The 25,102-nt window shown below is 40.3% G+C and overlaps 4 protein-coding genes across 5 annotated transcripts in view; all 4 read left to right on the plus strand.

Annotated features, from left to right (window-relative positions):
- Nucleotides 1-9,926, plus strand: part of LOC135088500 (protein transport protein Sec24A) — a 32,831-nt gene extending 22,905 nt beyond the window's left edge. The window contains exons 13-16 of the mRNA XM_063983324.1: nucleotides 2,251-2,435; nucleotides 3,650-3,849; nucleotides 5,080-5,316; nucleotides 6,848-9,926. Coding sequence (XP_063839394.1) covers nucleotides 2,251-2,435; nucleotides 3,650-3,849; nucleotides 5,080-5,316; nucleotides 6,848-6,959 — 734 coding nt within the window. The 3' untranslated portion in view covers nucleotides 6,960-9,926. The remainder of the gene's footprint in view (nucleotides 1-2,250; nucleotides 2,436-3,649; nucleotides 3,850-5,079; nucleotides 5,317-6,847) is intronic.
- A 2,102-nt stretch (nucleotides 9,927-12,028) lies between these two features.
- On the plus strand, nucleotides 12,029-13,124 carry LOC135071430 (UPF0728 protein C10orf53 homolog). The gene is made up of 3 exons (XM_063965220.1): nucleotides 12,029-12,147; nucleotides 12,398-12,483; nucleotides 12,643-13,124. Exons 1-3 carry the CDS (start codon nucleotides 12,057-12,059, stop codon nucleotides 12,925-12,927), a joined length of 462 nt encoding a protein of 153 aa, XP_063821290.1. The 5' UTR covers nucleotides 12,029-12,056; the 3' UTR covers nucleotides 12,928-13,124.
- A 516-nt stretch (nucleotides 13,125-13,640) lies between these two features.
- Nucleotides 13,641-14,689, plus strand: LOC135071431 (UPF0728 protein C10orf53 homolog). Its single transcript, XM_063965221.1, has 3 exons — nucleotides 13,641-13,884; nucleotides 14,107-14,192; nucleotides 14,397-14,689. The coding sequence occupies exons 1-3, from the start codon at nucleotides 13,794-13,796 to the stop codon at nucleotides 14,673-14,675; spliced, it is 456 nt and encodes a 151-aa protein (XP_063821291.1). The 5' UTR covers nucleotides 13,641-13,793; the 3' UTR covers nucleotides 14,676-14,689.
- A 3,922-nt stretch (nucleotides 14,690-18,611) lies between these two features.
- LOC135071432 (dual specificity protein phosphatase 14-like) lies at nucleotides 18,612-23,272 on the plus strand. 2 transcript variants are annotated; one of them, XM_063965222.1, is made up of 4 exons: nucleotides 18,612-18,935; nucleotides 20,952-21,180; nucleotides 21,536-21,672; nucleotides 21,960-23,272. In XM_063965222.1, exons 1-4 carry the CDS (start codon nucleotides 18,832-18,834, stop codon nucleotides 22,147-22,149), a joined length of 660 nt encoding a protein of 219 aa, XP_063821292.1. In that variant the 5' UTR covers nucleotides 18,612-18,831; the 3' UTR covers nucleotides 22,150-23,272. The 2 variants fall into 2 exon arrangements, with proteins under 2 accessions (XP_063821292.1, XP_063821293.1); XM_063965223.1 differs by lacking the exon at nucleotides 18,612-18,935 and adding an exon at nucleotides 19,595-19,729.
- The last annotated feature ends 1,830 nt before the right edge of the window (nucleotides 23,273-25,102 follow it).

Here is a 25,102-nt window from a genome sequence, read left to right on the forward strand (position 1 = left end):
TTCCTCTTTTGACATTTTTGCGTATCTGCGCATGAGTGTTTGTATTTCAATGAGATAGTCTGTGAATTTTTGGCGGTGATGTTGCCTATAATTCACTATTTTAGCTAAAAGGTCACTGTCACAGCTCACAAATGTCAATGTGAAGAGTTCTATGAATTCGTTCCATGTAGTGAACGAGTTTTTATTATTTCTATACCACAGTACGGCCTTTCCTTTCAGGAATCTGGGGAGCACTTTGAGCACTTTATCTGGCTTGACCTCGCCCGATGACATTAGTTCGTCTAGTTGCTCTAGGAACTCCACTGGGTCGTTGTATGTGTCAAAACTTAGGTTCCATCTGGCCGTTATGTTTTCAGTCTGATCTACGGTGTACGACATGTTTGGTTCTTGCTGCATCTCTGTGTCTTCAAAATCGGTTTCTGACTCACTGTTAGACTGTTCTTCGGAGGATTTATTGGCGGACTGGGTTGGTTGACGGGATTGCTTGGTTCTGAGTACTTCTGTGAGGTTCTGTCTCAGTTCTTGTACGGTTCTGTTCTCCGTTTTTATGTTTCTTCTTTTGCACTCGTTCTCAAGTTCTGTCTTCTTGAGTTTGTATATCCAAGATGTCGGTTCTGACATGTGTGATTATCAATTTGGTGCGAAGTTTTGCTTTCCTTTTGGTCTTTCGCTTGTGTCTAGCGATCTGGTGTTCCCTGTAGGTTCCGTGGGTTATTCAGTTGGGCGCCATTGCAACGGGGCGTCTTAGCTAGCTCAGTCTGACACCCCGCTGTTTAGTACTAAGTCCCAGTTCGCCTTCTGCGATGAGGGATGTGTACCTATCCAGGATGCCTACAGGGATATTCGACCAAGGAAACGCACAATCAATAACACAATGGCACTTATAATTCAGGTTCCACAATGGTTTCCTTATTCTAACTTCACTGACTCTAAGTTCATTATTATTACGAGCAATTACTTTACAGGTTATATCACAATTACTAATTAATGGCAATGAAAAGAATAGCGACGCGCCCGATCCGCGTCCCGAGACTAGTTTACGTATCCGCGAGAGGGGCGGCGCCCTGTGCGAGGTTTAGCGAGTGTTAGTCTGGATACTTATAACTAGGGGGGTAGGATGTGGCCCAATTAGCTCGAGCCAGAGGCCGAAGCCCTCAGGTGAGCGCGACCACAGAGGAAAGGCGTTGGACCTACGTGGCGAGGGGGTGTGAAGTTCAGGAAGGGTGGCAGCAGGATTGCTACCGCAGGTCGGGGATGAGTATCTCATGCACTACTCGGTAGGGATTAGAACCGGTAGGCTATCAGCGGTAAAACGTCTCGAATCGACAATTAGATCACCGACCGAGTTATCGAGATACCGAATCAAGCCAGAGTCGAACAGTTAGGGTTAGTGGGAACAATGAGGATAGCTATTCGCTAGGGACTCTGTACAATGCAGCCGAGGGAACGATAGACGCGCGCGCGAACGTCTGGCTGTTGCAATGGCTCCCGAGCGAATGCTAGGCGCCCGCGGTCGCCGCCGTCTCTTATATTAGCTCGGTCCGTGCGGCGTGCGGCCGCGCAGCCGTAGGGTTGTCAAAATCTCTGCGCTGGGTGCTAGGGTTGTCGATGCGTCGCGGGGCGCGTCACAACTTATCCCCCCCCTAGCCCCCCCCCTAGTAGGCCAGAAACTCGTAATTAGCACTCATATTATGTATTATTATGTTCAATACAAACAATCATAAAGTTACACTCACCCCAACCCCGTCTCCGCATTCCATCGAATCCTATGAAAATGAGGTCTTTGGACATAGCGATACTTATTTTTCAAAATTTTTACTTTTAAAAATTACTGGTCGATGGGTTACTTTATTTTGATGAATAAATGTTATTAAAAGTTTTTTTCTAAAACTGATAGTTTAGCTGGAAAAAAATATTTTCCATCCCAATAGTACGCCGGCTGCGCTCGATTCGGATATAATGACGTCACGCGGCCCTGCGTACGTTGACTTTTAGCGGCAAAAACGGCCTATGTTTATTACTTAATATCTTCGTAAGTAATGGTCCGATTTGGATAATTCAAAAAGATATATCTTTCTTATGTCTTAAAGATTAACGTAGATACTAGTTTTATTGCATTTTCTACAACAGTACTGATCCTCATTACGCGCGAGCGATAAGGATGGGTAGCTAGGGGTCATTGGACAAAATTCCACGTGCTCACGGACCAGACTATAGAAGTTTTAAGGTTCTTTTTCGTTTGTCTTCCAGCGGTGGACCGCTGCGTATCAGCGTCGATGTCGGAAGCGCGAGAGGCGCTCATCAACGTAGCTGTAGACGTGCTGTCTGCTCATAGACTGGCGCAGAACCTTCCCGTCGGCGCGCATTCGGCTGCCTTACACGCGCCCGCTTCGTTGAGACTACTGCCGCTGTATCTACTGGCGCTGCTCAAGCGGGTGAGTGAGACAGAGCACAGCGGGGATAGGGTGCGAGCGGGACGACACTAGACTGGCGCAGAACCTTCCCGTCGGCGCGCGGCTTTATCTATTGACACTGCTCGAACGGGTGAGTGAGCGAGACGGGGAATAATGGGGATAGAGTGCGAGCGGGACGACACTAGACTGACAAAGAACCTCTTCGTCGGCGCGCACTCGGCTGCCTTACACGCGCCAGCTTCGTTGAGACTACTGCCGCTGTATCTACTGGCGCTGCTTAAGCGGGTGAGTGAGACAGAGCACAGCGGGGATAGAGTGCGAGCGGGACGACTCTAGACTGGCGCAGAACCTTCCCGTCGGCGCGCATTCGGCCGCCTTACACGCGCCTGCTCCGTTGCGACTACTGCCGCTGTATCTATTGGTGCTGCTCAAGCGGGTGAGTGAGCGAGACGGACCATAACGGGGATAGAGTGCGAGTGGGACGACACTTGCCTCGTCGGAGCCTTCCCGTCGGCGCGCATTGGACTGCCTTGCACGCACCTGCTTCATTGCTACTACTGCCGATGCATCTAATGGCTCTACTTAAGCGGGTGAGTAAGCGAGACGGGACATAACGGAGCTTCAGTGCGAGCGAGATGACACTAGCCTCGTCGGGACCTGCCGGCCGGCGCGCTTTCCCCCGCACTACGCGGGACTAGAGTGCGAGTGGGATGACAACTAAACACGCCCACTGTGAAACAAATACATCATATTATTACTTTGGGATAGGGAGGGAAGGAAATGCATTGCAATACAATACGTCTTATCTGAACCACTTTCCGCTTTCCACTGGAGGAAAGTTGAAGCTTAACTTCGAACTCCAATGTTCTTCTGATTCATTTCGATGCAATTCCAACAGTTTAACTTTCCCCCCGGACTAATTTAACCTTCACTGGTTGGGTTTTTTTAGCGGTCAAGCTGTAGATCCTGGCTACACAATCATATAAGCGCTTTGGAAACTGTATTCTGTTAGCTTTTAAGATGTTTGAATTATAAATAAACAAATACACAGGAGTTGCAGCGGTGGGAACGGAAAGTGGGAATAGTCCCATTAACTGAATCACAATTTTATTTATTTATTTATTTATTTAAAGACTTTATTGCACACACAACAATGTTCCGTACAAAAAGGCGAGCTTAATGCCATAAGTCTTTCTCTACCAGCTGACTTTGAGCAAAACATTTTCATGTTCCAGAGAGCCTTCCGCACCGGTACGTCGACACGGCTAGACGACAGAGTAGCAGACATGTGCGACATGAAGACGCTACCATTATCCAGCTTACTGCGCGCCGTGTATCCAGACTTGTATCCGATACACGAGTTATTGTCGCACGCGCCCGAAGCGCACGAAGACGCCGCGCCCGACCCGCCGCGTCTGCAACTGTCGGCTGAGAGGTGAGTACGATATAGCTGGACGGTACATAGGTGGACCCTACATAGGTGGACGGTTCGGTACGGTAGTTCACAAGTGAACGGTTTATAGCTGGACGGTTTACAAGTGGACGCTACACAGTTGGACGCTACATAGCTGGACGCTACATAGGTGGACGCTACACAGTTGGACGCTACACAGGTGGACGGTTCATAGGTGGACGGTTCACAGCTGGACGGTTTATAGGTGGACGGTTCATAGGTGGACGGTTCATAGGTGGACGGTTTACAAGTGGACAGTTTACAGCTGGACGGTTCACAGGTGGACGGTTCACAAGACGGTTCATATGTGGACGGTTCATAGGTGGACGGTACATAGGTGGACGGTTCACAGCTGGACGGTACATAGGTGGACGCTATATAGGTGGACGGTTCACAGCTGGACGGTTCACAACTGGACGGTTTACAGCTGGACGGTTCATAGGTGGACGGTTCACAGTTGGACGGTTCACAGCTGGACGGTTCACAGCTGGACGGTTTACAGTTGGACGCTACATAGTTGGACGCTACATAGTTGGACGCTACATAGTTGGACGCTACACAGCTGAACGCTACACAGCTGAACGCTACATTACTTGGGCGCTAAATAGTTGAAAGCTATAGTTGGGTGCTACACAGGCGTACGGTATAGAGCCGAACGCTACATAGTTGCACGCTACATAGCTGGATACGGACAAAGGTGTACGGTTAACAGGCGCACTCTACACAGCTGTACGGTTAACAGGTGCACGATAAAGACGCTACACAGGTGCACGGTATGGACGCTACACAGCAGGACGGCCCTGGACGCTACAAAGTTGAACGTTACATAACCGCAGGCTACACAGCCGTATTCTATTTAGCCGCACGTTAAACAGCCACACATTACACAGTTTCACGCTACACAGCTGGACGCTAGATATCCGCTTGGTATTCAGCCGAACGCTACACATGGTCCTATTATACTATGGAATCTCACGACTAAGGCCTGATTTTTCAATCGTCGGATAACTTTTATTTGAAGAATAAGTTTGGCACATTGACAGTTTTAGTATGGGAAATATGTCAAAATGTCAAACTTATTCTTCGGTTATAAGTTATCTGACGATTGAAAAATCGGCCCTAAGGTAGTTAAAATTACCTTTATTGTACTCTTTAAGCTTATTTAAGCATATAACTACACTTCAATTAAACTAACCGAAATCTACTCCGCAGGATAAACATGAACGGCGCGTATCTCCTCGACGACGGCGAGACGATGATCATCTATGTCTGCCACGGCGTCAGCCCCGCCTTCCTGTCCGACACCTTCGGCGTGGCCGCCTTCAGCCAGCTGCCCGACGAGGCGCGCTCCCTGCCGCCAGTCGACAGCGACGGCGCCGCCGCCCTGCACTCGCTCATCGACAAGCTGAACGACGACCGTCCCTACCCGGCCAACATACTGCTCGTCAAGTGAGTATTCAGCACGCTCGGCCACGCTCGGGCACTGTCGGGCACTGTCGGGCACCTTCGGCCAGCTGCCCGACGACAGTGACGGCGCCGCCGCCCTGCACTCGCTCATCGATAAGCTCAACGACGACCGGCCCTACCCGGCCAACATACTGCTCGTCAAGTGAGTATTCCGCACGCTCGGCAACCATCGGGCACTGTCGGGCACCTTCGGCGGCCGCCTGCAGCCAGCTGCCCGACGAGGCGCGAATTTAATGAGGGCTATCGTTTTTATTCTCAACAGTTGGCACCCCTGGCGATTGACAGGACCTTACTCTACAGTGGCGCCATCTTGATGAGTGCAAATGCGATAGTCCTCCTACCACTTTCGCGCTCACCAGTTGGCGCCACTGTCTTCGCTACTAGCAAGTGACAGGACCTTACTCTACAGTGGCACCAACTGGTGAGCGCTAAAACGATAGCCCTCATTACAATTGCTTTATCAAGTCAGTCTTTCGTTCTTCTTCGGATACCTTCGGCCCTTCAGCCAACTACCCGACATGGCGCGCAGCTCACTGATGGCAGGCCGTATCCGTCGATTATACTGTTCATCAAGTTACCCTTAGCACACTTGTTCCCTGCTAGAGCTACTAGGTTATAGCTTGCCAACCAAGCTCAACGATGCCGTATCTCCTCGAAGATAGCGAGGTAATGGTCATCTACTTTCGGACACATTGGAATTGAATAGTTAATTTGCCTTTAAAGGCAAACTTAAAAGGAACATTTAACTGGTGCTATAACCAGGCCTGTTCATCTCCGCGAGTTTACATCGAAAACAAAACACGGACGATAGCCCACTCACAGGATACTATTCGACAAGGCCTCACATACGAGCGAACATTGACTCACGCACGCGTATTCTTGTGTATGATGGAAGAAAATAAAGAAAATGGTGTACTAAATAGTGTGCAGTATTTCACTGCCTAAATAATAAAAAAAACACAGAATGTACTTTTTTAAGTTGCCTCAAGAGACTGAGAGGTAAATAAGTAGTTAATATTATTCATGCTAAATCATGTATTTCCTCCGCCATTTTCCGCAATTTGGCACCTCACGTCACATCATTTTACCGAAGTCAGCCCTTAGCATAGCTTCGGCTTCGGCGCAGTGCCGATCACTGACGTTTGTCAACAAAATGGTGCTCGACTCTTGAGACAGGCTAAATTACACCATATTGCTAATGACATTGAGCATACATTTTTTTAAATACCTTCGCGAAGTAAAACTTCTGTACTTATTATTATTCTGTGCTATAACAAACATGTTACTACAACACTAGTAAAGTTCTTTAAATATCAAGAGAGGGCGCTGCAGTTATTCTGCATCACAGTAATGTATATTTTTCCCCATTCAATAAATGATCCTGGATAACTTCATAAAAGGATTAAGAGATGGCGTTATATGTACCTTGCATCGCGATAGCACTTACTATTCCCGGTTTTCATGAGAGTTCGTGGCACTGGAATAAGTTTTTAACACAAAATTTTATCTACAGGGACAACTCGCCGTCACGGCAAGTGTTCACGGACCGGCTAGTGGACGACCGAGTGGAGTCCGCATTCTCCTACTACGAGTTCTTGCAGCACGTTAAAAGCCAAGTGAAATGAGAGATGCTTTCGCCGCGGGGACCCTACGCGGAGACTGAGTTGGGACGCATCCCACGCATCGTAGTCCGGCTTGAGTTAGAGTACCGCGAGAGCAAATGGCAAGCGGTCGACATTCGCACAGACACTGAATAAATTATTCACACGTGTAAATAAATTGACTATTCCAAGAACCGTTCGGTGTGATGTTATTCATTTCTCAGTGTTATTCGATGTCAAGTTGTTTATATCTCAGCGTTAGAACGAAACCAAATTTTAAAGTGCTGTTACGACTTTTTAACATAAAATATTCTCTTATGACTGACGACTCCTGCATTGTTCTCGTAATTTCACTAACTTAGTTTAGGCTATTTTATTTGGAAACGTGTTTTTATCGATATATTCTCGTCTGTTTTTTGTTCATAGACAATATTTTCTTTTCGCCTATACATACGAGTATTTTGTCTGGTTATCTGAAAGTGGCTTTGACTTACTAGTACCACTAGTACGTACAAAAGTGAAGCCTCAGCTGTCATACTGAAATGCAAGTGACGAAGTATATAGTCTCTGAATATTACTGCAAATGCAATATTGTAGCAATATTCTGCAAAAATATTTTTATATAGTCCAGTTTCCCCTCAATATGGCGGTCGTCGCCCATAGACTAGTACAAGTAATATAGAGCGGATTGTTAAATGCTTATTTTCGATTGAAGTTTTATATTATAGAACGTCAATGTCACGTCTGTGGATTATGCCTATCTTACCATGATAGCTAGAGAAGGTAATATCAATCACCTGGCATTGGCCTATGATCGCGCCGGCGATGGCGTTCTGCACGCGTTGGTGTGGTTGAAGCTTTAGTATTACGAGGTTATTGACCTTGAAGCGAGACCGAAATTCATTATAATTGTGCCTGAAGGGTTAAGCTACTGATGTTTGTAGTTTTGAATCTGTCTCTCTCGCACATTCCGAAATGCTATCATGTGTGACACAGACAGAGCCGAGAATACGAATGTTGCCGTTATCAGTCTACTAGTATTACTAGTCCGCTATATTTAGACTTTTTAAGTAACGTGCCAGTTTCCAAATTACGGCAGCAATAAAGTCACGAGGCTACATTGAAATTTATAGTACATAATGTGATAAATTAATTTTTATACGTGAATGTTCCCCAAGAAGCAGCTTGTCGGCCTTTAAGAGATTTGCCAGTTTCTGTTTTAGAGTATAATAATGTTTTTCCACAATTTATCTATTTGATAGTACCTAGAGGTACAGAACAACTCCCTGCCATTGAAATAGTGATTAAATTGTTAGACTATTTACTATATTTTTAGCATAATTACAGACCAGTTTTATTCGAATTAGCTGACAGAAAGTCGATCGACAAAATCGTCAGGAATTATGCGTACACTCAATGTGAAAACCGTTAATTGCCCAGTCTCTCAAAGGACCAAAATGTAATTTCTTGACGGACATTTTTCTCGAATCTATGTATCGGTGTGTTATTTTTGGTTTTCGTTCGAAACTCTTGTTTAAGTTGTAAACGGCGCTCGTGGATAAGATGCTTTCTATATTTTTCGTCCCGTTGTCTTATTGTTAACTCGATACGACACAACACAAGCAAAAAAACGGTTAAGGACACACACTAGGTCCGCCAACAACATGTCATAAGTGGACGACTTGTGTCGGCGGGTCAGTGGGTTAGTTCTTGATGTTTTCTGAACATTGTTCCACGACTTACAATAATTCACAAAAAAAACGATACATCTAACTTATTTTGTAAATTGTTAGTAGAACGCTGTTCGGAAGAATGACTGAAAACTATAACCGATGTTCTTTGAAAAGCATGTTAGCATCTTGTCTGAAGGTCCAGAACTTGCATTGTGTCATTTAGGTTCAATATTGTGAATATGTTGGCATCAGCTGTTGGCGTGTGACGTCATCTTATACTTTGTATCACATTTTAGACATTATATTGTTTAGAATTAGAGTTCAGTGTTCGATGCACAGGCGAACGGTTAGGTGAATGAAATGATGAATGCTATATTACATAATCCACTTTGTAACGGAATCTTATAGATAAAATATGGTGTTAATTACAACCTATGTTATTTTTCGTTTTTGTCGGATTGAACCAAAAACATTTAGATGTTGTAATAAACAAATACGGCTTTTGTGATCGATATTTTTATGGTTTATTGATAGCATGAGAAGCGACTACGGATATAGTATAATTATTTATGTGATAGGCTAAGGTTAGCGTAGGATTATTAAATGTTGGTTGTTTGGGACGTTATGAACATGAATTATGTTGTAATCGAACACTGGACAATATTAATCTTGTTTATTGTAAATTAATTATAATAGGTCGCGGTGTATTGTTGCATGTATGGACGATTGGATGCGCAATAAAAAAATGGTTGACATAGACTGTCGAATCAAATTCCTTTTGTATATTTACATTCGTTTAAATTAGATATTTATAAATGCACTGGTTCAGCTATTTCTTTATTTCGCATTCGTGCAAATGTTCTGTGTATATTGTATATGTACTATTGGTATAATTCGTTATGGATTTCGTGTATAAAATATATTATATAATTTTTTTATATCCTTCAATAGCGTAGCGTGTAGTACACTACATAAATATGTGTTTCGTAAGGAGATTCTATAAGATCTTTAGGGACTACATATTTTTGAGTTGACTGTACCTTGAATGCCTAAAGCGTCCATTGCGCATACTTTTATTCTTTTTTCGTACAATATCGTTTATAATTTTGTTGTAACCCTGTGCTTAGTCGTGTCTATGATTTTATTTTTTTAAACCATGTATTTTAACTTCGATATTAAAAAGTTTGTAAATTAAAAAAATATTATTTATGAAATTGTAGGTAGAATGTTTTACACTGAAACGAGCTGCGTTCTTTGTTACATGAAGAGTCGAGTCTTGGCTAGTGTATAAAATATAATAAAATCATGTTGGATAAGCCGACTGTTGTTTTGAACCTTCCTCCGATTGATTTGTGGTTTACAATCGTGCAACCACAGGCCATGCTGTTTGAATCCATACACAAGTTAAGACTCGTGTGTAGATTTCCACAGTGGTGGTATAAATACTTAAATAGTGACAAATGAGGGCTGTTTTAAGTGCGCTCACCAGTTGGCGTCACTGTCAAATAATATTCTGTCACTTGCTGGGGTTAGCATTTAATTTAAGCGGCCCCCCCTGTCATTGAATTTGGTGGGACAGTTCAGCGTGGGTCATCTATAGTGATGATAGTGGCGCCAACGTGTAAGCTCTAATTTAAGAGAGCTATCGTGGAGCTATCGTATTTTCTCTCAATCATTTACTCTACCGCGTCTCATTTCCCTGGTAGACGACTGGCTCATTTTTGACACCAAGATTTTCTAAGTTTAATGAGCGAACTAAAAATGGTGGTTGAACAAGCTATGATTATTCCAATACTTGGCAAACTGATCTTATCCTCACTGGAAACAGTTAAATATTTATAGTTCGTAGGCCGTAGAAGCGATTTGCAGCGACTTTTCAAAAAAATATTTCATAATATCTTTTTAAAAACAAAATTATGAGACGAAGTGACTATAAAATTATTGCCATTAGCAACAAGAGAGCACTTTCCAATGCATTTTCTGCCTTTAAAAAGTCCGAGTTTATATTCAGAAAATGAAGCCAAGGATTCACTAAACTTCAAATTATAAGAGAATTATCCGATGGTGAGTCCATCAGATTCTCTTATAATTTTTCCTCTTTTTATTAGATTTCAGAAAAAAATAATTTTTGTACACATTACATATTCGAAAATGTTGTATGTTCTGAAATACATAAATTATGTTATTCAAATAAATAACGAAAAAGTGAAAAAGCTGGTGCCTTAGAAATGATAAAACAACCTACTTAGTAATAATTGTGACCCTTATTATGTAACGATCCCAAAATCTTAGATGAAACATGTTAAAACGGTTCAGTGTGAACCGAATTTTGGGCGTCGTTCCATAATGCGGGTCTGAATGAACTCCGTAATCCCATAGTTTCGTTCCATAGTCCCATAGAACCTTGTAACTCGTTTTAATATAATAAATTTAAAATCATAATAATAACGGTGTTTTAATTTCGTATCGATCAGATTACACGTCAATTAAACACATTAATAGCTAAAAACATTAATTCACAGAGTTAGCGATATTATCAGAGTAAATACAAATGAGTAGGTCTCTTCAGACAGGCTCCCCGCTAATCCCCGCTAAATTTTGTCAGTGTGTGCGTGCGTGCCGTATACGTGTTGGCGCGCTCACATACAAACCGCGCTCGTGCGTTTCTATGAAGATGACCTAGTGCAGCGGTTCCCGAAAGGTGGTCCGCGGAACCCCGGGGTTCCGTGGAAAGGCCGCAAGGGTTCCGTAAAAAATATTATCCCACGTTTCGTGACCGATGTTGTTCGCGTGCACCGACTTGTTTACGCACAAGGGAGGGGCAGGGCGTGCGGGCGGAGTAGTACGGGGGTTCCGCTAGGAAAAGTATAATCAATTAGGGTTCCTTGGCAAAAAAAAATTGGGAAACCCTGACCTAGTGAGCATTTTTTTTTTAATTTTCAGTTTCAGGCTAGGATAATATTTTGTAATATTTAAAAAAAAAATCACCAAATAAATTAATAAATCGGTCTAATCCGTGATTTTAAAAAAAATTGTTGCCAGTCATGTCAATTTTTGGCAGACTTATTTTTGTGTTTTTGTTGATCTGAAGTCTAAACAATTTTATTGTATAGATGACCCACGCTGAACTGTCCCGCCAAACTCAATGACAGGGGGGCGCTACCATCGTTCAACTATATGGTTTCCAACATGGCAAAAATCGGAACCAGCGATCCGGTATTGACGGTGGCGCCCCGCTGTCAATGTCATCGACAGGACAGTCCAGTATTTTGGAACTATATGTTCTGAAGGTTCTGAAAATATTATATGTACTATTGTACATTATATCTAAGAATACAACAGTATTAAAATTACAGTATATTCATTTCAAGATCTTCGCTCAACCTGAGCAGTGTTTTTTAGAATTTTTATTGATTTTATGATTTTATAGCATTTTTATTGAACAAGGATGTCTTTTCAATATGTGACTATTTATTATGGACCTTGCGACTCCTTCCACACTGTTGCTCACAAACCACAGAAGTTACGGGGATTGAGAGGTACCTACCTGTTTTTAGGGTTCCGTAGCCAAAAGGCAAAAAACGGAACCCTTAAGTTTCAACATCCCTCCATATAGTTTTGAGAAGGCCATATGATAGTGGGAGGACGATTGCTTTAGTGGCTTTCATTGGTAGAGATTTATGTCCAGCTATTCGAGAAGGAGGAATATTCTATCTATACAAGGTTTATTCTTTTCGATGCTGATCAAAAATGACTCGTACCAACCTAAGTAAGTATATTCTTTTGCAGACCGTCTCCAGATTCTCGGATATAGAGTCGACCTCGTGCAAGTTCTTTTCGTGAATTATTGCATGCTGGAGATATGCGGACACGAGGTCAGTGTTTATCCCATTTGTTCTAGTTCGTTTTCTGTAGGTACCTGTAGAGTTATGTGTTCTTCCATTAGAATAAGATAACATCATTTTAATGTTATTGGGGTTTCATAATATTGATAACCGACTTGGAATTTGGATTGTATCAGTCCGAAATTTCAGGTGTTCCGCTGCAACATCCAGAACTTACTATTCAATATGCCTTACGAATCGGACCCCGTGTGCCAGCGAGCGGTCAAGGCGGTTCAACAGGCGACTGTCATGCTAAATCGCGCTCGTAACCACTTGTGGATATGGAAACTCATTGAGGAGCAGATCTTTGTGCGAAGTGTGTACGCACCCAAGGACTTCTGGACAACAGAAACAACGCAGTTAACGCCGTTTTCGACGTGCCTGGACTGCGTGAAATGTTGCGGTATACTTGCGCAAAAAAAAGTAAAACAATAAATCAGAAACAAGTGGTTAGCGGAAAACTAAATAACTATCAGCAAATAAATAAAGTTGTTGTAAAGCGTATAAAATATAGCCTGAAATAGTTTGCTGATCAAACATTTTACTTCGTGGACTACACAATAAGATAAACCAATTTAAGTTCTTTTTACAGTAGCCGTATTCGGCTTATTCTAAATAAAATTGTGTTATTACTTGCGATCTTTTATTGAGTGCTGTAGTAATAATTATTTGATTAATTCATGATTTAAGCATAATCTTTGCGAGGCCCAAGATTGATCCTTTTCTTTTGGAGAAAGACTTGGTTCTAATTAACCATCAAGTTAGGATACGTATGAATTCTACCCAGTTAGTGCGAGCACAGGTGCGAGTCAGAATCGCGGATTGAAGTTATCGTGCCTTCGAATAATCGTCTCTGGCAGGACCAAGTGCCCCTTTCTCCTGTAGGTATCCTTTTTACAAGCTTTATATTGACTTCGCTTGTTAGTTATTTAAGTAGTTTTTCAGATGAATTTTTTGCTGTTTCATGACACATTTTCCCCATACGTAAAATGTAAAATAATGTATTGTTTTCCCGACATCATTTCGTAGTACCAAACCTCGTTCTTCGGCAAAGATGTAGGTTATTTTTTATTTATTTATGACATCTTCATTATGTCACTGTCTATGATTATTGTTGTTGATTAATTAATGTCAATTTGGCAGATCTTGTAATGCTTTCAAGTTTTTTCAGTCGCTATTTTCTGGTTCGGTGTTTTTTTCATGTATTTAATGGATAGGTGCTTAATTTTTTAGCTTAATTGACCTGAATCGGTTTTTATAGTATTTTTATTTTAGGTTTTATAGTTCTTTATTTTACAAGCATGTCTTTTCAATATGTTACCATCTACTACGGGCCTTGCGATTCCTTTCATACGGTTACTCATAAACCACAGAAGCTACGAGGACTGAAAGGTATCAGATTCTTTTTTTTCACTTCATTATTAATTTAATTTCAAATCGATGTGTAGCAGCAGATTACATATTTTATCTCTTTGCTATGCTTCTGAGAAGAAAGGTGGATGTTACTGAAATCGCGGAAAGAAAATCATATTTTGTTCTCCGAATGAAAATCTGATTCAATGATTCATGTATTTATTCTGTTGGTTTTATACTAAATCCATTAATTGCTTGCAGATCGGCTTCAAAAGCTCGGATATAGAGTCGACCTCGTGCCAGTTCTCTTCATAAATTACTGCATGTTGGAGATATGTGGACACGAGGTTAGCATCCACTTTGGTTATAATCATTAACCATCACCATTTTTATCAGAGACTACGATTTCGATAACGAGGATGGCCCAGGCCTAGCTAACTTCCACCACTTTCTATAACCTTAATGTTTTTATTGGGTCTATGAAAACTATTTGAAAAAAAAAAAAAAAAAAAAAAAGAACAACACAGTGATTCAAGTCTGCAAAATTCCAGGTATTCCGCTGCAACATCCAGAACCTTTCATTCAACACACCCCACTACCTGGATCCAGTCTGCCAACGAGCTATCGTAGCGTGCCAAAATGCCACAGCCAAGCTGCTCCGCGCTCGCAACTACCTGTGGTTCTTTCGTCTCATCGAAGACCAGATCTTCAATCGGTCACCGTACTCCCCCACGGACTACTGGCCGCTGCAGACGACGGAGCTGGAGCCATTTGCCACGTGCCTGGATTGTGTTAAGTGTTGTGGGATACTTGCACGGAAAAAGGAATAAATATCCTAACATTATTTACATTAATTTATTATTACGTTTGTGGATTCACGAGTGTTTAGTCGCTAATGCTTTTAATTCACTAGGCAAAGCAGACTCGATTATGATTTTACAAAAGACATGAACTCAAGGTCAGTGTCAAGAGTTGTCCATCTAGAACTTCTTTTCGCGGTGTTTACCTCAGGGACCACTTGAATGTCTCGGGGCCTGGAGTCAAGGTGAATTGGTGCAGGATTGCTGCTAGTCCAGCTAGTGACTGCATATACCCCATGCGCATTCTTATGGTGTGTCCACATAGGGCGAACGGGCTAGCGCGGCACGCAGGTCATCCTGCTCACCCTGCTCTTGAGTGAGCAGGATGTCGAGTTTGCCGCGCGAGCCCGTTCGCCCAGTGTGGACGCACCATAAGAACAAGATTTTAAAATTTTGCACATCAATCAAATCGTTTTTGCAAAGTGTAATAATCCCGAAATCTGCATAAGATGCAACAGTCCTAAGCTTGCCCTGCCATCGTTCTTAAATATAGTACTAATGTTGACCAGACGGTTATTTTTTGTTCCAAATATAAAATCGGTTCGTTTGCGAGGAATGTGGAGGGTAAACAACTCAAGGAGACGGCGCGGAAGCTGCGACACCTGAGTTATGACTCTAGCGAGATAACGGTCGTTCGTTTAAATTCATTTATATAAAATAAACCTAAAACACAATTTAACATTAAAAATGAGTGTAGAGTCGTTACAAAATCACCATAATACAGTGTGAGTCACGTTAAAGTGTACATATGAAAATAGATGAAACTAGACCTATTTTTATCGACAAAAAAGAGGTCAAAAATTTCTTGAGATTTATTTTTTATTTTTTATATAATTTTTTTTCTTCCAATGAGGATCAGTACTGTTGTAGAAAATTCAATAAAACTAGTATCTACGTTAATCTTTAAGACATAAGAAAGATATATCTTTTTGAATTATCCAAATCGGACCATTACTTACGAAGATATTAAGTAATAAACATAGGCCGTTTTTGCCGCTAAAAGTCAACGTACGCAAGGCCGCGTGACGTCATTATATCCGAATCGAGCGCAGCCGGCGTACTAATGGGATGGAAAATATTTTTTTCCGGCTAAACTATCAGCTTTAGAAAAAAACTTTTAATAACATTTATTCTTCAAAGTAAAGTAACCTATCGACCAGTAATTTTTAAAAATAAAAATTGTGAAAAATAAGTATTGCTATGTCCAAAAACCACATTTTCATAGGATTCGATGCAATGCGGAGACGCGGTTGGGGTGAGTGTAACTTAATGATTGTTTGTATTGAACATAATAATACATAATATGATGCTAATACCCAGTTTCTAGCCTGGGGGGGGGGGATAAGTCATACCCAGCTTATAGCCTGGGGGGAGGGGCAAGCCTTACCCAGCTTCTGGCCTTGGTGGGAGGGGGGAGAGGCAAGTCATACCCAGTTTCTGGCCTGGGGGGGGGGGGGGGGGGGGTAAGTAATACCCAGCTTCCGGCCGAGGGGGAGTCATACCTAGCTTATGCTTATGGACTGGGGAAAGGGGCTAGCCTTACCCAGCTTCTGGCTTGGGGAGAGGGGGGGGGGGAGGGGTCAGTCATAACCAGTTTCTAGGGCTGGGGGGAGGGGCTAGCCTTACCCAGCTTATGGCCTGGGGGAGGGGGGGGGGTCAAGTCATACCCAGTTTCTGGCATTTCTGGCATGGGGGGGGGGTGTCATACCCAGCTTCTGGCCGAAGGGGAGTCATATCCAGCTTATGCTTATGGCCTGGGGGTAGGGACAAGCCTTACCTAGCTTCTGGCCTGGGGGGAGGGGGAGGGGTCAAGTCATACCCAGTTTCGGGCCGGGGGGGAGAGGGGGGGGGGGGTAAATCATACCCAACTTCTGGCCGAGGGGGAAGTCATGCCCAGCTTATGACCTGGGGAGAGGAGAAAGCGGGGTAGTCATACCCAGCTTCTAGGCTAAGATTAAATAGATTTCCAGCACGGAGCGGCTGTCCTTTCCTGCAGCAGCTGGCCCGCCCATGGGAACGGCGAATAGATAGGTAGGTGCGTAGGTTTAACTCAGAAAAACTAAATAACAGGTAGGTATTATATTAAGTGTACATCGAAATGATTTTCATAGCAATGTCTTATTGTTAGAAGTTATACCTTATTGTTAGAAGTAAATAAATTAATACTTATACATTTTTATATTTTACTTGGAAGAAGATATGACTCTAACAACACTTATGTACACTTTATTTGAATAAATCGCCAAATATACCACCGCGGAGACCCCAATCGCGTCTCTGCGTGCCATTGAATCGTATGAGCATATGGATTTTTAGCGTTATTTTTCACAATTTCCATTTTTAAAAATTACCTATCGATAGCTTACTTTATTCTGATGAATAAATGTTATTACAAGTTTTTCTCTAAAACTGATAATTTGGCTAGAAAAAAATATTTTCTATCCACGCAGTACGCCGGCAGCGTTCGGATCGGATATAATGACGTCATCGTCCCCGCGCCGGGCGGTCAGTGAACTTTTTTAGTAATTTGCCCATAACTTCGTCAATTTCTGTCGTAGAACAAAAATTTTTGCACTGTGTATTAAGGATTTCTTAGCCCTATAAATCTGCATTCACAGCTAAAAATCGAAATGATCCTCATTACTTATTGTAAAGAAAACGTAATAACTTTTAAACTAAGCGGTATATCCTGATAAAATAAAAACAGTAATAATGCTAAATAACAGGCAATACTAAAAAAATACATAAAATACACAAAAAAATGCCAACAAACAATAAAAATGATACTTTTTGAAAAAAATCTGCTTAAAAATTCGTGTTTTTTTGGTAATTTGATAAATTTCTCTAAAAAATGTCCCTTTAACAGGTGGTTTTTATTGTTTTGTATTATTTTCTATCGTATTACCTTTGTAAAACCAAAAATTGCATGTCTCTATCCCTATCACAATATTTGCTATGATAGTTTGAACAAAGGCCTACCACAACATTATTCTCCTCTACAGGTAGGGACAATTTTAATTTTAACTAAAATGCTTATTTTACTTCGAAATCTTTTGTTTTTTACTTGAAATCTAACTTGTCTTTATCAAAATTACAAATCTAGAGCCATTTTCAGTTTCGTTGTTAACGAAGCGTTGAATGGCGCGCCCGGAGAGGCTTAGTTCAAACGATCATAGCAAATGTTGTGATAGGGATAGAGACATGCGATTTTTGGTTTTACAAAGGTAATACGATAGAGAATAATGCAAAGTAATAAAAACCACCTTTTATAAGGGCATTTTTTGGAGAAATTTATCAAATAACCAAAAAAACACGAATTTTTAAGCAGATTTTTTTCAAATAATATCATTTTTATTATTTCTTGGCATTTTTTGTGTATTTTATGTATTTTTTAGTGTCGCCTGTTATTTAGCATTATTACTGTTTTTATTTTATCAAGATATACCGCTTAGTATAAAAGTTATTACGTTTTCTTTACAATAAGTAATTAGAAGAAAAAAAAATCTATAAAAAAATAAAAAAAAATCTCAAAAAATTTTTGACCTCTTTTTTGTCGATAAAAATAGGTCTAGTTTCATCTATTTTCATATGTACACTTTAACGTGACTCACACTGTATTGAAATTCCTTTAAACTAACTAAACTAACTAAAAAGTTGGAATTCATAAATAAATAAATCAAGAAGCAAAATGAGAAAATAACATTCAGCTTTTTATTAACCCAGCGCGTGACAAAGCCAGCTAAAAAAAACAAGCACCGATGAGTATGCGAACAAAAATACCTTTATTTCTAACCGAAAACAGCAACGTTCGCATTGTAAACAAAGTAACCGTCACCGTTGTTTAAAAATAACTGTGGAATGCCGGATATTGCAATCCCGGCTAGTCACGGCTCGAGAAACGCCGCAGGTGCGGCGCAAGAGTCCCGGCGGAGTCTCAGTCGGTCCGTGGCAGTGGCGCTCGCAACCCGTGCGCTCCCAACACATCGAACTCGCATCGATCTTTATTACGATAACTATTCACACTGCGAATCTGAATAGTGATTTTGAACTTCCAAGTGAACATTTGTGACGTGATAGTAAAACTGGACAATTTGAAGAAGAGCAAAACAAAGATACAAGTGTAGAAATGAAGGTTTTAACAGTTGAAGATAAGGTGGCTAGTGTCGGGAACGAGAATGAGCCTACTGTTGAAGTGGAAGCACCTAAACTGACTAAAGAGGATCTGAACAGGTAATTTGAAATTCATATAGATATTTCTGCGAAAAATCACACAACACACAACATTCAGAAAATAAATCAATGGCTAGTGGGCTCAGCTATGTAGTCTGTAAGTGCAGTCAATACTTACAAATCATTATACCTACAAGCGATCTCAGTGGCTAGCCTAATGTAGAATTTAGATAGATTGGTTAGTAACTCTATTGTATTCGCCAATGAATGTTGGTCACATAGTATTTGGTCGGTTGATCTGAACTTTGGAATTCAGATAATTCTTCAGTATTCTTAAAGCCTTAAAATTTTCAGAAGCTTCTTGTTCACTTACTTTGTAATAGCATTACATTTTAAGCTGTTTTTAGTGAATAAATTGTCTGTTGGTCAGAACTTTAGAATTCAGATGATTATTCAGTAACTTATTCTCAGCTTTAAAATTTTCAGTAGCTTCTTGTTCGCTTACTACGTAATAGCATGCAATAGCAGTGTACTTGATATCAGTCAACTTTAATCAAGCAATCAAAGATTTTTAACTGGAATGTTTTAAAAAAATGAAAAGTCCACCATTAACTTAATTGTTACGTCCAAACAATGAGTTACAATCTGAAAAACATGAGTCCAAAACCGTAACGTCGCCGATAAGAGCGCGCGCGCGCAAGTTCGCTAGGTCAGACGGCGTTGGCGGCGCGCCAGCGTGACACAACCGCGTGGCATGCGGTGTTTACGCGACGCGGGATTGTTGACGTTCTGCTACGATCGCCCATTCTTTTACGGGATATCGTCATGGATACGCCCCCTATCTGGAGAAGAACGTCAGTATCCTGCTAAATTAGATATTCTGTAATATTACGAGCGAAATGCCCCAAAGTTTCTCTAACGGCTTGATTTGCTGACCTTTTGTTTACATTTCCTTGGAAAACCAATGGTGTATAAATGTTACGGTCAAAGTGATAAATGTGAAAATTATGAATAATCGCCGGTTATTATGAATAATTACCGCATGATTTGGTAAATGTGATTAATATGAGGTCATTTATGTGTGTATAAAACTAAATAGGCGGCTTAGGGGTGGCCCAAGGGCCACCCCCGCCGCACCTTAACCTATTTTTCACTTTAAATCAAAACATTATGTTATAGGCATCATGGAAAAGTAATATTATGCAAGAAACATTCCAAACTCATTATGTCAAATTATATTAATATATGATATCAAAACGTTCAAAAGTTTGGCTGTACACGAACACGTACACAAGATGTTGTTCTCTTTTATGAAATTTGTTAGTACTAAGGCTGAATTATTAAATAATCACTGTTAAATGTGATTAATTTATCACTTTTACCGCGACTGTCGGGAATTATTCATAATAACCGGTTATTATTAATAATTTTCAATTTATCACATTAACCGTAACATAAATACGTAAATCAAGGTTTTCACACTTTTTCACATTTTAATGATATTGACCAAAGTGGTTCATGTTTTGTTGAAGTTCGCCCGACCTTGGCAATTGGAATTTCTATACTTTCAGCAGTGTCGTCTGCAAAAATATGTCACAACAGTTGCCTTTCAGTATTATGTCATAATATTTTAAAGTTTTTCTTTTTATAATAATAAAGTTAGGTAGGTATGTATAGTTTACTCTCTGCCAAATTCTGCAACAGTTTGTCGGGAATTTTGTAACATTGGGTATGCAATGACTTAAATGCGTGAATTCTTCAGTTTTTTTTTAAACATTCCAGTTTAAAATATTTTTTGAATTACTTGGTAGAATATAAATTGTACTCATTTGTATAATGAGATGATGCTTTTGCACGAAAATATTTCAATAAAGGGACGCATTGCTGAGCCCTGAATCAGTATTTTATCATCATCATCATGACCATTTAGTTTCCTCTGCTGGAGAACTCTCTAATTTATCAGAGGCAAATGGAAGATTTGCCCTAAACTCCCCGCCCGGGCCAGATGGTTTTGATGTTACCATATTCCCTTAGTCGCCTCTTACCATCAATGTTTACCAAGATTTTTTCTAACAGGGGATGTCCTCTCGGCGTATCCCGCATCACAAACCAGCTGTACGTATGTGGAGCCCACGCGCTTCCCGGCGCTGTCAAGGCTCTAAGGCCTGGCCTGATCGTCAGTGCAGCCCCAGAACTACCCCCACCTCCAGAAGACTATGTTCCCAGGCATTTTGTGCCGCTGCTGGACACACCCAACTCTGACATGCACCCTTACATGGAACGCGTGGCTGACCTGATCAATGAGGTGAGTTAGAAAACCTGCATATTACCAGAATGAACATATTAGGCACCAGAAATGACACATACAATTTCACCACTTGAGACCCACTAGTAGTTTTCGTGTATGATTAAATTCTAGCTGCCATTGCAGGAAAGTGTTAATTCCGCAAGTGGAAAGTGTAAGATGAGTGGGATTTATAATGGCTATGGGCTATACGCATCTGATAGTTATTACTTTATAATGCTGGACTCAGTTTCGTTCCCTGCACAAACATGATTGCAACTGTCTACCTTTTTATGTAGACTAGTTTACATGGTCCTGCCATTGAAGGATCTGGAAGTTTTTAAAGGTTGTTCAAATGACGCCTCCTTGTTGACAGGTAGCGACAAAAGGCGACATTGTTCTAGTGCACTGTGTGGCAGGCGTGTCGCGATCTGTCACGCTCTGCCTGGCGTATCTCGTCAAGTGGCAGCGCATGACCCTGAGGGACGCGTACCACCACATGAAACAAAGACGGTAAGTGATTTGACACCTGTTTTGTTACACTTGTATTTTGCTAGTAGATTTTAAGACTAAGGACAGTCACAACTCGATCTAGGTTACTACATTTTAACCCCTTTCACTAGTTTTATTTGGATTAACTTTTATTAGTAAAGTAAAGGCACATAGTACGAATAGATAATAGTACAATAGTGTAATCAGCTCTTTCTAGTGCAAAACAATTTCCTTCAGGAAATGTTAGTAAAATGGTTGGCTATTGGTAGTAAAATGGTTCTTAAAAATTGCCCATATTTTGTCTACAGACCACAAATCCGACCAAACACTGGGTTCTTCAAACAGCTGATCAAATACGAAGAACGGTTGTTCAGCGAAGCCTCCGTGAAGATGGTCTACTGTGAAGCCATCGACAAGGAAATTCCTGACGTCTACGAACCAGATTATAGGGGGATGACATGGTTCCGACAGCGGTACGGGCCTATTGAGAAGAGTTGAATACGGGAGAGGCAAGTGCTGATGTATTCATAGACTTAGATCTAGATAAGTTTGATGACACAATGTCCTGAGCAAATTCTAAGTGATTGGCTTTTGAAATATACTGCGTTTACGTGGCTTATCCTCCGCGTCAACAGACTTCGAAACTTTTGAAATAAAATTAAGATAGGATCGATACAAACATAATATTCAAACAGACAAGCTGTAACAGTGATCTGTTTTATTTTCACTTTATCTACAGGTTTTGCACATTTTAGTTAGATGTGTGTGGGTTCAATTCTGAAGTAAATGACTATTAGGTAGTTTATTGGCGCGGACTACACAAATCCTACCACATGAACCATAGCAGTTGAAGTCACGTTTCATTTTGTTAGAAAGTTCATACACGTTTGAAATTCTTGCAATGAAGCATCAATCAACTCAGTTCGTGGGATCCGAGTATCTACAAGACTTGAGAAAATCTCGTATTTAGATTTTAGGCGCACAGTAAAATTTAGATCTAGGAAGGTAAACATAACCTTCCTTCTGGCGCAGTCGGGTAAAAAAGAAGATATTTAAACGGCCGAATCACTGAAATGAAACTGTATTAATAAATCGGAGTTAGTATAAGAAAGAGAACTGAAGTATGTGAGATATTATTTAAGAGTAATTAATAACTTATGGATTATGCAAGGGGATGGATGCAAGCGATGATAAAAGTAAGTTAATAAGTTTATATAAATGACTGCAATTTAAAAGAAAATAGTGAAAGATCGAATGATAGGTAAACAATTTGAAAAAACCAGATTTATAACTGCTAAATTCATTTTATAATAACTAGGTACTTTTTAAGAATTAAAAAATAAAATCCTATAAAAAAGATAATGTAATAATTACTAGCCTACATGTAAAATGTCTTTATCTTAAAATACATTATTTATTGTTACTATTAAAAAACCAAAGCCACTATTATTTGCATGTTAGTCAACTTAACAAAATCGATAATTTTAAAATGTATAAAAAGATTTAAAAATTACATATCTACTGATAAGAAATGTGATAATTAATTATTTTATATGTTATATTTAAGTGATGTACGTTTATATCATTACGTTATAATTATAAGTGGGACCAAATAAACATACTTATTTAAAATTCAGTTTTATTTTTTTTACTTCAAACCTTTCTTTAACTGTATTAAATTTTACTTGAAAAAATTTCGTCTGTGTTAGATGCGACGCAGAAACAAAGATAAATTCTTTCTAGAAATAATTAACTATGTATTTCAATTAGCATTCTAAGTTTATTGATAAAAATAAGTATTGGTTACTTATTTACTGGAATTTGCATTTGGCAAATAATAACGTAATAGGTACCTATGACGCATTTTACGCAACTTTTCGATAAGAAAGTAATTTATAAAACTAGCTAGGACTCTGTTTTGCAAAACCCAAAATTTAAAATGGAGTAGGTACAAAGAGCGTCTACCTATTGTAAGTGATGTAATAGCAATGAGGTAAAGAGTAATTTGATTTCATTGAACGATGTTGTTGGCCTCGTGGCATTGAGCGGCGCGTGCGGCGGGAATAGCGCGCGAGGGCGGGCGGGACGTGCTAGGGCTGGCACTAGGCTGGAGGAATGTTCATAACGTCATAAAACTAAGATTTGACGTAGCAAATGCTATTTGATTTGATATTGTTGACGTGGAAAAAGTTCTAAGCTACCTACCTAGACCCCAGTACTTTTTTCCATTGACCGTATTTTTTTTATTTTCTTTATTAGGAAAACATACAGCTTATTATTATTTAGGAAGAATTTAATTTTTTTTCAGCAGTTACAAACAGTTTTGTGTGTAAAATGGGATATAAAATAAATACTTTCTGCTGAAAAGTTGCATGAATCTAACTTTGCGTTGGAATAGTTAAAAAGAATATTATGATTCTTGATAAAAGTTTTTTCTTAGGATTAGGATCAATTCTGATTCCGAATTGTCTTGCGAGATAAAAAGCAGTCGCTGATAAATCTAAAGTCACACACACGCTTGGTTTGTCACTACGTAGGTAGGTTGTATTAAATAAACTTCCTTCTCCTTTTATATGCTTTAAACCCTGCTCAAGCAGTACCAGTGAATTAGCAAGCCTTACCGGTTCTACTCGAATAGACCAGGAGACAGTGTTCATTACTTTTGTGTCAGAATGAGTCTCACGCATTCACCGCCAGATACAAACCTCAGCCGCGCAAGTGGATCCACTCATAATCTGTGTAATTATGACGATGAAGAACAAGTTAAAGTAAATCCGAGAAAAAGGCGACCTCACACACTGGATTACGATTTTAAACAAGACCTAGCTGATTTCCGTAGTGAGATGAAAGATCTTCTCAAGGAATCAATTAAAACTCAAGTCCATAACATTACACAAATGCGCGAGGAAATGAAAGAGGAACTCAAAGACTTAAAATCGACGACCGAAGAATTAGCAAGAGAATACAAAAAACTTAACGACAGTGTTACGAATATAATCTGTGAACATAAAACAATAAAAACCAAAATTAATACGATTGAAACCGACTTAAGAGAGCTTAAGAATAATCCAATAGATAACCTTCAACATAAAACAGCAACACAGCATGAGATTATTCAGGAAGTACATGATAGACTACAACGTGAAAAAAACATTATTATGGTGAATCTAGTGGAAATAAATGAAAAGGACATCACTTCGGATAAAGATGCGGACTTAGAAGAGGCTTACAATGTACTAAAATGCATCTACCTAGACTGCCCTAAGCCTCTCAAAGCAATCAGATTGGGAAAAACTATGGATAGCAAGCCTCGACCGCTTAAGTTGATTTTTGATAGCTCCGAAACACCGAAACACTTACTAAAAAATCGGTCAAAAACTCCGGCTAATACTAGAATCTATAGTGACCAAACACCCGCTCAAAGAAAATATCTGAAAAATCTCCAAATCGA

The sequence above is a fragment of the Ostrinia nubilalis genome, chromosome 4 (assembly GCF_963855985.1).
Source record: "Ostrinia nubilalis chromosome 4, ilOstNubi1.1, whole genome shotgun sequence".
Classification (NCBI taxonomy): Eukaryota; Metazoa; Arthropoda; class Insecta; order Lepidoptera; family Crambidae; genus Ostrinia; species Ostrinia nubilalis.

What these genes read in the sequence shown, in the direction of transcription:
- LOC135071430 (XM_063965220.1), top strand. Translation starts at nt 12,057, where the DNA reads ATGTCTTTTCAATATGTGACTATTTATTATGGACCTTGCGACTCCTTC. An exon ending in GAAGTTACGGGGATTGAGAG is followed by an intron (nt 12,148 to 12,397) that starts GTACCTACCTGT and finishes ATTCTTTTGCAG; the next exon opens with ACCGTCTCCAGATTCTCGGA. An exon ending in TGGAGATATGCGGACACGAG is followed by an intron (nt 12,484 to 12,642) that starts GTCAGTGTTTAT and finishes CCGAAATTTCAG; the next exon opens with GTGTTCCGCTGCAACATCCA.
- LOC135071431 (XM_063965221.1), top strand. Translation starts at nt 13,794, where the DNA reads ATGTCTTTTCAATATGTTACCATCTACTACGGGCCTTGCGATTCCTTT. An exon ending in GAAGCTACGAGGACTGAAAG is followed by an intron (nt 13,885 to 14,106) that starts GTATCAGATTCT and finishes AATTGCTTGCAG; the next exon opens with ATCGGCTTCAAAAGCTCGGA. An exon ending in TGGAGATATGTGGACACGAG is followed by an intron (nt 14,193 to 14,396) that starts GTTAGCATCCAC and finishes GCAAAATTCCAG; the next exon opens with GTATTCCGCTGCAACATCCA.
- LOC135071432 (XM_063965222.1), top strand. Translation starts at nt 18,832, where the DNA reads ATGAAGGTTTTAACAGTTGAAGATAAGGTGGCTAGTGTCGGGAACGAG. An exon ending in ACTAAAGAGGATCTGAACAG is followed by an intron (nt 18,936 to 20,951) that starts GTAATTTGAAAT and finishes TTTTTCTAACAG; the next exon opens with GGGATGTCCTCTCGGCGTAT. An exon ending in TGGCTGACCTGATCAATGAG is followed by an intron (nt 21,181 to 21,535) that starts GTGAGTTAGAAA and finishes CCTTGTTGACAG; the next exon opens with GTAGCGACAAAAGGCGACAT.